Below are 14,818 nucleotides of genomic sequence, written 5' to 3'. Positions count from 1 at the left end.
AAGGGTAAAAAAAAAGGGGGGGGGGGGGGAACCAGAATTCTAACTAAGCCTATATGCTTTTCACTCAATTGGTATGCATGAGATTACATCTAGGTTTGAATTGGCTTACATCTAGGTTTGAATTTAGCCAAATAGCTACATGTTTTATCTAATTATATGTAACATTCACTGATTATGTTCACAGACAGTTTTTTTTCCAAAAGCATTTAAAAATCTGTTATTCCATTCTATTATAACAGGTAGATGGGAAAACGAAGAGCACAGGACAGAATGGGGCAGAAATGTTGCCAATTACAATGAAAACACAGCTAGAACTTCCACATTCTGAAAGAGGGCTAGAAGCACACACTCCTATTACTGTCACCAAAATTTAATGCCATTTCATCCAGGAAGACAGATTTCAAATTCCTATAGTGCAGAGTGCTGAAGTCCTATTCTAAGCAACTGCTCTGTCATTCGGTTTGACATACGCCTATATTGCAAACACTACTACAAACAAATTAAATCATGTACAAGATATAATGCCTGGTCTTGCATTTCAGATAATTGCGTAAAAGTTTTGATCTACTGAATTATATGCAATAACAGCTTCTGTTTCTCTTCAAAATCTAGTTCAAAGATCAGGGACCAGGTTTTCAACAGTGTAACTTGGTAACTCCCTTCCATCACAAAGGCTTAGCCACAAATATTTTAACTAAAGCTATCCCTAAGAATATAATTCTACAAGACTTAGAAAATTAAAAATTTAACCTGTAATTAACATTATTTGATTCCTTCCTCTCCAAATTAAAATAAGGAAGAAATATTTCCATCCTTTTGAAGTCTTCAATGACACAAAGAAATTGGATCCACAGTCTAAAGGTTTTTTTATCTATAAACGGCAGTGGCAAAACAAGATTTTCCACCCACCAACATGCTCAACTCAGCCTTTGAGGTAATACTGGCAATTACAAAAGATTTTTGCTTCCTCACTATTAATCTTCCCTGATCAGATTAAACAACTGGGGCTATTTTTTCTGTCTGCTGTAAGTAGTCTCTGAAGCTCACTAAGAAATTATTAAGTCAAACCATTACTCTTAAGTAATCAAAAGGGTCTTTTGTTAAACATTAAAATATTAATGAAAAGTGAAAACAAACCTGGCTGTTCTTCCCACTCTGTGGATGTATGTGTTTGCATCTTCTGGACAATCAAACTGAATGACCCAGTTCACTGCTGGAAAATCTGTGGAAAGAAAAAAAAATGTCAAAATTTAACCTCACTATACTCAAAATCCTCCTATTCAAGAGCATCCTCCTATTTTGGAGCATTAATTCCTGTAAGAACCATCATTTAGACCAGTTTACAGACATTGGGTGCAACCTCCGAAAAAAAAATAAAATTAATTGCATGTACTAGCATATCATAAACAATCACTCTCTTCATCAAAGAAAGCTAGAATTAATGGTGTCTTCATTTCCTAAATTATGACAGTGCACCGAATGGAACATAATTTCACACTTGACAAGAACAGACATGCTTTGTGTCACACAGATGATAAAACACCACTACATTTAATAATTAAATAACAATATCTGACCCACTTTTCACCTACAGAATCAATATCCTACACCACCAGGGTTTGAAGTTAGCTGTGGTGAGGCAGCACTCCTTCAGCTGTCCCCATACAGAAATATCATAGTCCCTCTCCCATGACGGGAGGGGGTAACCAAGCCTGACAAAGAAGTCAACATTGAATGCAAATGATACTACGAATAAGCATTTTCTAACTGCTGCACTTCACCCAGCAGCAGCATGCTTTGCATTGGAGTAAGTTTGTGTTACTTCCTGACGAAATCTGTAGCTATGCTGTATTCCACAATTATACTTACACTCTAAACCCAAACTACCATATTAGATCCTCACTAGTGAGATTTCAGCAGTGTAGAAGGTATGATAAACAGTATTCATTTCTGCCTTCAGTTTTTAGAGCACCTTTCTTCCTTTTGTAGCATACTGACAAAACCTTACATTTTGGACAATGGAGTTTACTATCTGAAAGAAGAACATGTAGACTCCTGAAAACAGTCTTCTGTCATGCCTAAATGCCTCCAAGTACAAAAAAAAACCAAAAAAAAACCAAACAAAAAAAAAACCACCAAAGACCAAAGTATCCACTGAAAATATACAGAAGTAAATCGTAATTCAGCAGGTAATGACCAGAGGAAAGAAACTCAAGCCAAAACAGGTCCTATAAATTCTTCCTGTTTTTCCCTCATCTATTTTTCTGCCTCCTTAAGAATACAGTCCTATAATGCCATTCATAGTTCAGACATTAAACTTTCTTTAGGTTTTCATTTCCACATACTGGTAGGTTAGTAATTTTTCATATCCTTTGGAATAACCCACATGATACAGGCACATAAGAAATACTGAAAACTGCTGAAATCTCTCCTTATGGCATGTAGTAAGCAAATACATCACTATTTCCATTTTTCTCTTGTTCCAGGTATTTGTCACAGAACATGGCTGGAAAAACTAGATTGTCTAAACTTAAATAAATAAATAAATAAAAGACAGCTTCCACTGAATACCTCACTAACAAATGCCATTACAAAACTAGTGACAACATAGGTCTTTCTGGGACAGAGAAAAAATAAGCACAAATGAAGTGGCCGTCTTCAGTAAAGAAACGGCAGAACTCTAAGAAGCATCTCTCTTCTGAGATACCCTAATGAGCTCTTAAGCAAACTGCAGCTTCATTTCCTACAAATCAGGTTGGTCTTCAGAGCATAAAGTCTTATAAAGTCTCAGTAAGGTTAGATCATCACGTTGTGAATCACTATTGCTTCTTTGGGTACATACCCAGGCCACGAGCTGCAATATCTGTAGCGAAAAGTACTGCTGCCTTTTTCCGAACAAAACAAGTGTAGACCTCCATTCTCTTCATCTGATGCTGCTTGCCATGGAGTGCCAGTACAGGAAGACCAGGCTGAAGCTTACAGAACACTCTGAATAGATATTGGACCTACGCAACAAATCGGGGGGGGGGGGCGAAATTTACCATGCAATGTTAAACTTGTTAAGATCCTATCCAGTACATAGCAACTGACTTACCACATCAAATAAAATACACTTTTCTCCACATAAGAGACAAGAGATCCTATTTTGAGACTTTGTCACATGCCTAGGTACTAAAAGAGGAAACAAACAGTGGCAAAAGATTGGCATGCCTTTTGATGGCATTTCCTAAAAGTGCCCAAAATAGATAACAGCAAGAACGACTTGGGACTTGTCTAGTTAGGCTGTATGCAAGGGACCAAAGTATCAAAAGTCCATCAGAAGCACTGCTTTTAGACAATACTGGAGGGTTGTAGCGTCTTATGCATGCTACCCAAAGCATCTACACGGTCTTGGTTTACTATTTCAAGCTTCAACAGCTTCTCTTATAAAAGCAGTCTGTTTACTCTCACATACCATAAAAATAATGCTATATCATTATAGCATAAAATAATGCTATAATGATATAGCATTATTTTATAGCAGGCAGTTATCTAGTATTTTTTTACAAAAATAGTTACAGAAACTGCATATATTGCAGGAACAGCAGCAGCTCAGAGGACTTCTGTACAACTAAGCCAACCACCTCACTGTACTCACCAGCCAGCTGCAGAACAACAAAAGTATTTTAACTTCTTGCACAAGTGGAAGAACTGCAAAAAATATTTACTAGACCACTGTATGTTGTAAAATATTCAATATGTGCAGTAGTTACAGGAATAAATACCTGTGCTATACAAACACATACAAGTAGCTTCAACAGAATAGTCCCCAGACATTTATATAAGTAGATATTTGAAGGATTACTTCCTATGTAACCATAAGAAAAACCTTTCCCTGCACTATTTCACAATTATAGTTTCTTATATAGGCAGATATAAAACCTTGTAAAGTAAGTAGGTACAACTATTAAAATACCTTGTAACCCAACTACGAGGTGTGTCATGAGACAAAACTGAAATAGCTGGCCCTTAGTGACATAACTTTTGGCATTCATTTTTAACAGCAGAGCACAAAAACGGCTGAGTACACTGAGGTGTCCAGGACCCTTCTGCATCAAGCCTGGGTCGTTGAGCTTCCCAGCAGCCGGGCCCTGCATGACATGCCTACAGAAGTAAGTGAGGTTTGGTTTCTCCCCCAGTTTCCTGTTGCAAACTAGTCCAGAATCTCACCTCTCTGGTGCCTTGACATCTACATGAATATCTTCATTTTAATCGTTTTAGAAGGGTAAGGGGGGAGAATAGCTATACCTCTTTACAGCTTGCAAAAAACACAATGCTCTTCTTTTTCAAGTGATTTCTCAGGAAAGAGTATAACATGTTTACTTTTTGCTGAAGCTCACAAACAACATAGTTCTGATCCAAAGTTGCTGGGGTACTGGAAAAAAAAAAAACAAAAACAAAAAACAACCCAGAAAGTACGTTTAGACACCATTAGTTCCCATAACATTAAAACAAGAAAGAAAAGAAGGGAAGAGAGAGAATATACAGGCATACAATATTTACAGAGCCACCTGACCTCTTTTAAGTCAAGAGTGTCTGACAAATACCCAGAAAAAGGAGAAAAGAAAAAGTTAGGCTGGAAAGTTCTGCCACTTGGCAGAACAAGTCTTAGCAGCTCCACTAGAAAGCTACTCTTGAAAGACGAATCAATTTCCTTACTAAAAGCCAGTGGGTAGGAGGGGACGACTTTTGACATTACCTCTAAATTCATTTACTACTAGCAAGCCAAATTCCTTCCATGTCTAAGCAGTGACATTCAAATTGCCTTGACTTAAAATGCAATTTTGTCTATTAGTCCTATTAAAGCATCATTTGTGCTTAAGGCAACGTCAAAGCACAGTCTAATCACGCACAAAAAAAAGAGCATTGATGTACTTCTACTGATTACACCCTGACATGCAAAATGACTTTGTAAAGCTCTGAACTGTCATCTTAACTCACCTTTCCGTTCTTTACAAAATAAAAAAAAAAAAATTAAAAAAAATTCTTTGGCATATTTGCTCTTGAAATACATCTAAATACTCATCTCTTACAGTCCCTCTGCTTCACCCTAAACAGACTAAGGGTATTCAAAATTACTTTACTAAAGGTGGCCACTTGGGAGGATGAAAATAAAAGACTGTTCCAGTTTTTATTCTGCTATTCAAGTTGAATTATGCCACAGCACCTTTTGCTTTGGAAGTCTTTCAGAGGAAACTGTTCTCATAAGGCAATATCCTATTATATACTAAGGCAGTATATTCTAAAACAAATTAATACTTTCCTTTTTTTTTTAGTCAGTGTATTATCTAATTGCAGTCACCCAAATATTTAAAAAAATTAAATGTACTTTAAAATAGACTTCACAAAAAAATGCAAGATCTGTGAAACAGATGTACAGTCAGTCCTCAAAATGAAGACTACATACTAGGCTTGTACATCCTCTTCTGCTAAGAGGATATTAGCCACACAATTTTTTCTGGCAATCATACTTATTTAAAGATGCCTTTGATAGTACTACTGATTAAAAAAAGGTATTTGCAGTACAATACCAAGATAATCAAATCAAACAGTTAAAACTGCCTCAAGATGCAACCTGGCTTGCTGTTCATTTTGCTGACACTTTTTCATTTGCTCTTTGGAAAGCCATTTTTATCCCTATAGTTCACCCTTCTCCTGCATCTTACATGTGGAAATATACATGTTTCATAGAAAAGCAGAAAAAGAATCATACATGCTCATAAGCAATTTGACACTTAGATGATTGAACACATAGAAATGCAAAATATTAAATAACTTTCTTCATTTAGATTTCAAAAGGAAAAAAGTGCCAAAAAGCAACACGTACATTTTTTCATTTAGTGACATATTAAATTTTTTGAGCTTGGCAGACCACATGCTTCACTTCTGGCAAGGGCCTCCCATTCCAATCCAAACTGCATAACATGAGAAATCTATTTCATGCACACAGGGCTGGAGTCCTGAACATGCACAGTAAACCCAGCATGTCAGGAAGCCAAAGGACTTACTGCACATGGACTAACGCCACATGTTTTTCTTTGGGCACCTGATATTGAATACACAAACAAGACTTTCATCCTGCACTTTCCCAATAGGGTAGCATTTCCTTGGAAAGCCAGATTTATGAACAGCACACAGAGGAACCGTTTTGTGCAACACATCTGGTGGTTCTGCACAGTAAGTATGCACATGCAGGAAGCAAGGAAGCCAAACAACAAAAAAAAGGAGCAATTCACAAGTGAGTGCTGCTGAGGCCAGGATACTACTCCACTGAGGCTATAATCCACACTAGGGCTTGCTCCTGAGGAAACAAATTTCCAGTCTGAGAAGCTGCCTGAGGATCCACAAGAAAAGTGCAGGTTTGGCCTCCCTGCAATGATTCGGTCAGAACTAGTACCCTCTCATCTGGAAATCCCTTGCTTTCAGGAAGGCACACAACAGGATCAGACACTATAGGAAGGAGGAAGATGCACAACCTAACTTCTGATTCAGGGAACTGACAGTCAGAGAAGCAGTTAAGTAGGATTACTATCTGTTTAACCCCCCCCAGAAAAAAAAAAAATTATCCCAACATACCTGAATTTGGCTTTCTCATGAACCCAAACATATTCTGGATCTTTCAGACTAAGCCGTGCAAGATCCTTCACTGATTTTGTTTGTGTTGCAGAAAAAAGCAAGGTCTGGCGTTTCTTAGGTAGATTTTCTATGATTGCATTCATTGTATCAGCAAACCCCATGTCTAGAATTCTATCAGCTTCATCAAGAACTGAATTGAGAGACAGATTTGAGAAAATCCAGTTTTAGCTTTATTTATTAAAAAAAAAATCATACATTAAATCCATATAGTACAAAATTCCATGCCCACTTAAACTGCACAGATTAACTTAATTACTGTGTATGACAGGATTCTTTTTATTCACGTACTCCATATAATATGTTAAAAAAAAAAAAAGCAACAGAAACCATAACATTTCCCATAATCTGTGCATTACAGCCCTCAGTTTCACACACCGAAGCACAAAAGATCAGCATTTCAAGTAAACAGTTCAGCAATTTGCAGACAGACTGCAAATTACAAACTCCCTGTCCTATTACTGAAACAAAAGCATGGAATATAAAACAGTGCTGTACTATTCATGACAGAGCAAAACAGACCCTTCTGTACCTAAGCTCAATTTACCATTGAAACACAGGGTATAAACAGACTAGCACAGAGACAAAGCTTTAAGAAAAGGGCCTACATTTCATGCTATTCTTGTCTAACTGCCATGAATTGTACTAAGTGTAGCAAGCATAATTTCACATTTTATTAGCTTCATTGGCTTCTTAATTGCTTCTAAGTTCCTCAAGCCATGCTAAAGATTATGCGATTCTTAGTGGCAGGCAAACCTTTTCATTACACTTAAATTTTTATTCAGGTTGGAAGGATGAAAAGAAACAACAGTAAATATGCTAACAAAACAATGAAAGGAGCAGCAATCTGTCTCAAAATTCAAAGAAAAGTGTTTTCTACAACTGGCCCAAAATACAAACACTGCAATGGATATTCCATATAGTAAATTATCATGTCAGGAAAAACACAAGAGCCATAGCCAGAAAGGAAAGGCCAGCGTTAGCCAAGACAGATCTAAAGGATTATATGGAACACTACATTTGGGTTTGGGTTCCTTACTAACTCACCTACTTGTTCTTATCATCCTAAGAAAAGCAGGCTCAGCAACTGTTTCAGAGAGAGTACACACAAGAAAGGGGTTTTGTTGTTTTCTATTTTAATTTGTACATGTGTGAACTTAATGCCATTTCATCTACATACCATGACTAGGATAAACTTTTTACTCAAGGAAGTGCTCCACACAATTATGAACTGTTACAAAATATTTCTGATTACTTTCAAGTACTTGAAAAACTTACCCAACATTTGCAGATCAGATGCATAGAAATATGAAGTTTCATCCATGTGCTGTAGAAGCCGTCCTGGAGTGCAAATAAGCATATTTATGTTGTGGATTCTTTCAGACTCTTCTTTCAGATCCTGAAAAAGAGTTAAACCAGTTTAGCTCTAGTTGTTCACACTAGAAGCCAGTACCAGAGATGGTCAGGTCAGCTTAAACTATTGACAGTTTTTAGAAAGAACAGTCAAGGATCAGCCTTTCCGCCTTCTACAGAGATATCACAATTTCTTCAGCATGCTCACACTTGTAGCTTGAGCAAAAAGCATTTCAGACTAATCTAAATTAACAGGGTAGTCCTGGAAGGCTTAGCAGGAAGGTCCATCCAGTCATGTAACCTGGAAACACTGTAAACATGCAAAAGCTTCAAAAGACACGGAGTACACAGACAGGAAAACAAGTGGGTCACCAATAGGTTCCCATTAACTACTCTCTTCCCTGACTTTTTGTTTCCAGGGTTTCTTCCTAAACTAGCACTTAATATAGCACTCATTTATGCTTCCATATGGCAAACTCCGAGAGAGGACGCACCTTTCCTCCAATGATAAGGCCAGCTGAGAACTCATGATTCCTTCCCACTTTACGCAGAACCTTGAAGGTTTGATATGCCAGTTCCCGTGTAGGCGATATTACCAAAACTCCCAATCCATCAGCTGAAGTCCATTGATGGCGATACAGGAGTTCCAAAGCCTGAAAAAATTAGCATTATAAAAATCTCAGAAGGAAAATATGTAACAACAACAAATTTGTAACAAAAAGTGTCATAAAAAAAGAAAGCCACACTAATTAAAATAATGACTTGAAGAAACATCGGTATACATCTCACAGTTTGATTACATATCAGTTCTAACTGATGGTAATGATACTTGCTGTAGCAAAGCTCCCCAGTACCAGTCTACGACAGACAGTTATGGGTGGTAAATCGTAAACATTTTACTGCACAATTAATCCTACTCTGCTAAATTCTGGAAATTAAGGCTTAATCATTTATACAAGATTAGAAATCAGATGTAGAAAAACATGAGAAACTTTCCTGCTCATAAGGTTTGTGGGAACCAGAAAGTCAAATTATTGCAGCTTTAATTCTGGTTATAGACTTGAAGCAGTAGTATCCACACATGTTATAAACAGAGCATTCCAACTAAAGTTGACATACACCTCAGACCAGGAATGTTCCTCCTCTTATGAATTCACACTGCAGAAACACTTAGTCAGCTAATCCTAACACAAAGATTTCATAGGTATAAATATCTGAAGCATTCTGAAACACTAAAGGCTGTTAAGCATTCTTGTACAATTTTTTTTCACTCTTCATCTCTCCAGCTCCTTAGACCTTTTCTGCCCTACAACTGTTTTAAAATAAGGTTCATAAAACAAAGTACTTCTGCTCCTAGATTAACTAATTGAGCAATCTCACTTGTTTCTCAAGTTCACAAGACTAGCTTTTGAAGCCACATACATTTTTTTATTCTTTACTAATAAAAAATAATTTAAAAGAAAAAAACAGCATAAAGCATAAATCTTCTCAACTAGAGAGGGTATTCAAGACACCTACTACTGTTCCTACAGTTACTAGGAGAATAGGATCCAAAGAAATTCATGCTCACAAAAACGCAAGTAATGTTAAAACCAAAAAAACCTCCATAATCAAAACAACATATATTCTTCCCTTTATCTAATCATAACTTGATGGGTTTTGTATCCACTTACATGCACACTTCAAGCAAACGTCTCAATTATACTTTCAACTTAAAGAAATGAAATGCAAAGCATGATGTTTTGAGTAGAACAGTCAAACATGTATTATTCACGACAGCGGTTTTCATCCTGTTTTCCCACATGCGCCTAGAAGCGATTTCTAAGGAGTTCACAAAAGACAACAAGGAAATGGAAGTCCACAATCACTAAGCTTAAGTTTGATATATAAGGTCCAAATACTAAAATCTCAAAGGGGTGAAACCCAACTCATCTAAAAAAAGTCTAAGGAACTGAAGAAATTTCACCATTCTATTTCATACACTTAGTTTTCAAATTTTAAAAGAATTGGACAACTAGAGTTGCACCAGGAAAACAGAGTCCTGAAAGAGAAACAAACCACTTCTAAATCACGCAGGGCCTACTAATGTAAGGATCAAAATGGAACTTCTAAGTGTCCAAACACTCCTAGGGTCAAAAATACACTTCTTTCAGAACCTCAATCATAATAATTTTATTTAATTAGTATCTTGGGTTTCCTGGAACATCTACATCAGTTGAATCATAACTTTTCTCCCAGGATCTATTAACTGAAGCTATTTGACATCCAGTACTTCCCGGATAACTTGGTTTAAGTACAAATGGAAGGATGTAAATTACTTACTGGGACAATAAAAGCCAAGGTTTTGCCTGATCCAGTCTTTGCAGCTCCAAGTACATCTTTACCTTGTAAAGCCAAACCTATGGTTTGCCTCTGTATCTCCGTTACCATGCGATACTGAGCTTCCTGCAATCCTAGTATTTGCAGCATGGGAAGAGAAGAGAGAGTGCAGGAGGAGAAAGGGGGCAAGGGGAGGGGAAAAAAAAAAAACCAACACTTTATTTTTGTCTTGCCCAGAGATGTATTCCTCCATTTAGAAAACACTGTACATGGCAACACTTATCTAAAACTTAGTTTAAAGCAAAAAAAAAAAAAAAAAAAAAAAAATCAGATGCAGATAAATAAAACATTCATTTTTACTTAAAGTATTTTCCAAAGAAAACTTTTGTACTCACCTTTTAGTGTTTTCTTTGACAATGGAAAATCTGAAAATCTTTGAATTTCGCTTGCATTTATCTGAAACAAAGTAAGGTTAATCAGTGCTACAATCTAAGCATAACAGAGATATTTAATAGCATTCTTAAAGTTGCTGTTAACATAAATATGTAGTAGTTCAGTATGACCTGATCCAAGTTAGCTGGTCAGGCAATCTATACTAGTTTGACCTAAGCCAAACCGCTCTTCTACCATAAACTGTTTATTAAGTATTTAACCACACAGGCTAAAAGCACAACTTAAAGCTCAGATCCATCATGAAATCACAGAACAATTCAAGTGGAAAGGGACCTTAGGAGGCCTCTGCTCCAACCTCCTGCTCACAGTGGGTCAGCTCTGAGGTCAGATCAGGCTGCTCAGGGCTTCATCCAGTCCAGTCCTGAAATCGTTCAAGGACAGAGACCAATCAGCCTCTCTGGGCAACCTGTGCTTCTGCCTGACTGTCCCCATTGGGAAAAAGTGTTCCAGGCTGAGCCTCTCTACTGTCAACTTACACCTGTTGTCTCTCGCTCTTCCACCCTGCACCACCTCCTCAATGATCTCCCCATGGGCACTGGGGGTTTCTGTAAGGTCCCTGTCCCAACCCCAAAGCCATCTCTGCTACAGACTGACAAGCCCAGCTCCCCCAGCCTCTCCTCACAGGGCAACCGCTCCAGCCCTCCACCATTTCAGTGGCCCTCCACTGAACTGGATCCATTTATTGATGTCTTTTTCTTATTGGGGGGTCCAAAACTGGATGCAGTATTCTTCAGGGGGAAAAAAAAAAAAAATTTACAAATCACATTTTAAAAGATACTGAAATATGCAAGCAGGGTCTAAATTTTCTACAATGCAGTGTGCCACAAGCCCCAGATATAACTTGCAATTAAACTTCATGCTAAGCATTTCACATACATACAGTATCTCCAAAAATCAGAACTTCTGTAGCCTCCAGACTTGGGGACCCAGAACTGCAGCAATCTTGCATCTACCTGATTGGGACAAGAAGAGTTGACCTACATCCTGAAGCTCACCAGGTTCACCAACCTCTAGCACTTGGTATACTTAATTTTTTAGAGCTGTCCTACAGGGTACAAAACATACTAAAAAAGTAGTTCATTGTCCTGACACCTACTAATTTACTTCTCTGTATGCATCCACCTCTACAGCATACTTGAGAGCTGTTAATTACACACACACACACACACAAAAACCCCAGGAGCATGCGTCTGAGTCCATGAGTTAGCTCAATGATTTACAAAAACGTTGAGACATCAAGTAGAGATCTTAAGAAAAATGTAATACTTTCAAGTCTGTTCTAGCAGATAGACATCATCAAAATATGTTGACAGCTTCCACTGGCAAAGTTCACAACCACCAACAGCAGCAGGACAGAAAAAAACCCACAGAACTCGGGGCGGGGGGGGGGAAGAGAGACTACTGTATCTATAAAGTCTGAGCAGATGAAGAGGAAGGTAGACTACACATCTTTGAATGCATACTCACTAGCATCCATAAACTGAGATTTCTAAATGTCAAACTCAGAACTTACACAACTTGTGCATTTCTAATAGGTATCGTTTATCTCCAACAGACTGCTGAACAGAAATCTCCCAACACAGGGACCAAGCAAAATGGTCCTCAGACATTCCTGACAACTCATGATAACAATTCCAGAGAAGGCCTCAAATGAAGAGCTACTGAGCTGTCAGATCAGCCTTATATTTACTTGAAGTACCAAGCCTTCTGCAGGCTCTGCTATTATAGAAAACTGAGGGTTTAAACCTGTTTAAAGCACCTAGATCACAACACTACTCTTTTCAGCCTAGTTCTCTCTAGCAAAAACAAGAAAGGTAATTTAATGCATGAATTTCATCTCTAGATAAAAGGTAGTAACACCCTTTCTAAAACCCATTTTTGACATATTTCAAGACAAAGCTCTTGCAAGGTAGATTTCAAACTTTCACTGGGTCCTAGCAGAGCAATTAAACTTTTGCCAAATGTTATTTAAAGGTGAATTGTTTTTATAAAACCTACTTGTGCTGCGAAGCACACACTTCAAGCTAGTACAGTTCTGGGAAGGGGGAAAAAACCCAGAAATCACCACAAAAAAGTCTTTTCTCGACTTTCACAGATTGTAATTTCTGACAAATATTTCCAAATTCAGTTGGTAATTCTGAAGATATTATATATCACGTGCAATACTGCATATTGGGCTAATTCCTAGTCTTATTATTTTGCATGCTAACAGATCACAACTCAGTGATGTATACAGGTTCAGTTTAATTTCAACCAAGAGATTGTCCCCACAGGAAAACAGTATGCCTACAGGAGGGAAAACTATCTTACTAACATCAAAAAAAGAATTCAAGCAATCCATTATGTGCAACTAAAGGGATAGATTTTAACAGGTTTGTGACACATGAAATGGGCTATTGCAGCAATGTGAAATTGTTCTAAATAATTAAGGGTTCTTTAAGTATTTCAGTGGTCAACTTCTTTTTAACTCTAGATGACCCTGTAAGAACGGATATATTAATCACAAAGGAGACAAATATTGTTCTTCTCTTCTACCTTACACTCCTCTAAATCAATTTAAAAATCATTAGATGCATAAGCCTAGCTCTTTTAAAGATGTCCAAAAAGAGAAAAAAGTGAGACCAGTATTAAAAGAGCAAGGCACAGGAATGTTAAGAAAGGCCACATCACAAAGCTTCCTATATTATTTCTCTGCCCTACAAACCTCCAGGAGCACAAGAATGATCTGTACCCTGAAACTCCAAAGATACTCTTTTATTTTTAATTAAAGTCTGAATGGCAGGAGTAAGGACTGGTGTTAGAGGTGGATCTTCTGATAGATCTATTCCATATCAACATGCACCAGGGGAAAACACCACCAACTTCTACTTAGTTTGTTTCCCTGTCAGAAACTACCACCTCCGTTAATCTGCTGGGAATATGTACCTGTGAGCTCTCTCTAATCTGCACTAGGTGACAGCAGCCAGGTCATTTCAAATACTTCAAATGGTATTCTGATCTAACTTGACTAATTTGACATAAAGCAGACTAGAAAGAGTTTACACAAACAGCTCCCCAGCACATCAGTTAGGCTGTTAATGCTTTTCACGAGCATGACTGGATGGAGAAGACAATGTTCATCAACAGCCTTACAGTTAGACAACAAAGTCACTAGATCAACAGATAACAGATCACCTATGAACAGGTAACACAGAAAATAGTCCCAAGATTTGGACACATTGAAACTAAATTTCACATTTTCCATCAGTTTTCCATCTTTCACATTTCCATCTGATGGCAAATGTGTGGCAGCATATGTCAGCAAATGAAAAAAAAAATCCAGTAACAAAGTATCTTGGTTATCTCTTCATTATTGTTTAATTTTTTCTTGTTTATCTGCTGCAGTCATTCTCACACTGGAAATTACAGACAAGCAAAAGTTGGCAGGATGTAGAGCAACACTACAGCTCAAAAGCCGGCCATCTCCCAGAGGGATTCAAGGGAATCTGGGCGACAGAACCAACACCACTAACCCTGGCTCTAATATTCAAATACCTGTTTCCTGACTTGAGGTTAAATGACACACTCTTCTAGTGTGATCTCTGCCTGTCGGGCATCTTCAGTGGAGACAAACAACATGCTGCCTGGTCAGAAGGGCCAAGTACCAGCGGTCACAACTGTTCCCACCATCTGCTTCAACCTCCTCCTCCTCCTCCTCACTGCACTCTCAACTACGACTGCCCTCCCGAGGGTCTCACTACCCTCGGCCCCACAGCCTGCCCACAGCCACCTCCACCGGGACCACTGGGACTGCGGTGACTGCCCTCTCCTCCTCTGCCTGGGGGGAGAAAGGAAAGGCATGGAGGATCGTTCCTGCCTCGTGGAGGTGAAAGCCCTTCTGCCTGCCACAGAGCAGCGGCACCCAACAAACCTGTCACCTACAGGCACCGCCAACAGCCAGAGGAACAGCCCTGCCAACTACGGGTGCTCCCCACGCCTGCCCGGGACCCCCCCACACACAGGTCCCCTCCTCCTCCTCCTC

The 14,818-nt window shown here is 38.3% G+C and overlaps 1 protein-coding gene across 1 annotated transcript in view; it reads right to left on the bottom strand.

The window, feature by feature from the left end:
- DDX10 (DEAD (Asp-Glu-Ala-Asp) box polypeptide 10) overlaps window positions 1-14,818 on the bottom strand; it is a 193,893-nt gene that overhangs the window by 178,744 nt on the left and 331 nt on the right. Inside the window, exons 2-9 of the mRNA XM_010572595.1 lie at window positions 10,740-10,800; window positions 10,348-10,478; window positions 8,520-8,678; window positions 7,951-8,071; window positions 6,616-6,805; window positions 4,288-4,414; window positions 2,843-3,005; window positions 1,138-1,222 (exon numbers count right to left, since the gene is read on the bottom strand). Of these exons, the coding sequence (XP_010570897.1) occupies window positions 1,138-1,222; window positions 2,843-3,005; window positions 4,288-4,414; window positions 6,616-6,805; window positions 7,951-8,071; window positions 8,520-8,678; window positions 10,348-10,478; window positions 10,740-10,800 (1,037 nt within the window). The remainder of the gene's footprint in view (window positions 1-1,137; window positions 1,223-2,842; window positions 3,006-4,287; window positions 4,415-6,615; window positions 6,806-7,950; window positions 8,072-8,519; window positions 8,679-10,347; window positions 10,479-10,739; window positions 10,801-14,818) is intronic.

The sequence above is a fragment of the Haliaeetus leucocephalus genome, unplaced genomic scaffold, assembly GCF_000737465.1.
Source record: "Haliaeetus leucocephalus isolate CR32 unplaced genomic scaffold, Haliaeetus_leucocephalus-4.0 Scaffold351, whole genome shotgun sequence".
Lineage (NCBI taxonomy): Eukaryota > Metazoa > Chordata > Aves > Accipitriformes > Accipitridae > Haliaeetus > Haliaeetus leucocephalus.
The sequence above is the reverse complement of the archived record's forward strand: the minus strand, read 5'-3'. Positions and strand labels throughout refer to the sequence as shown.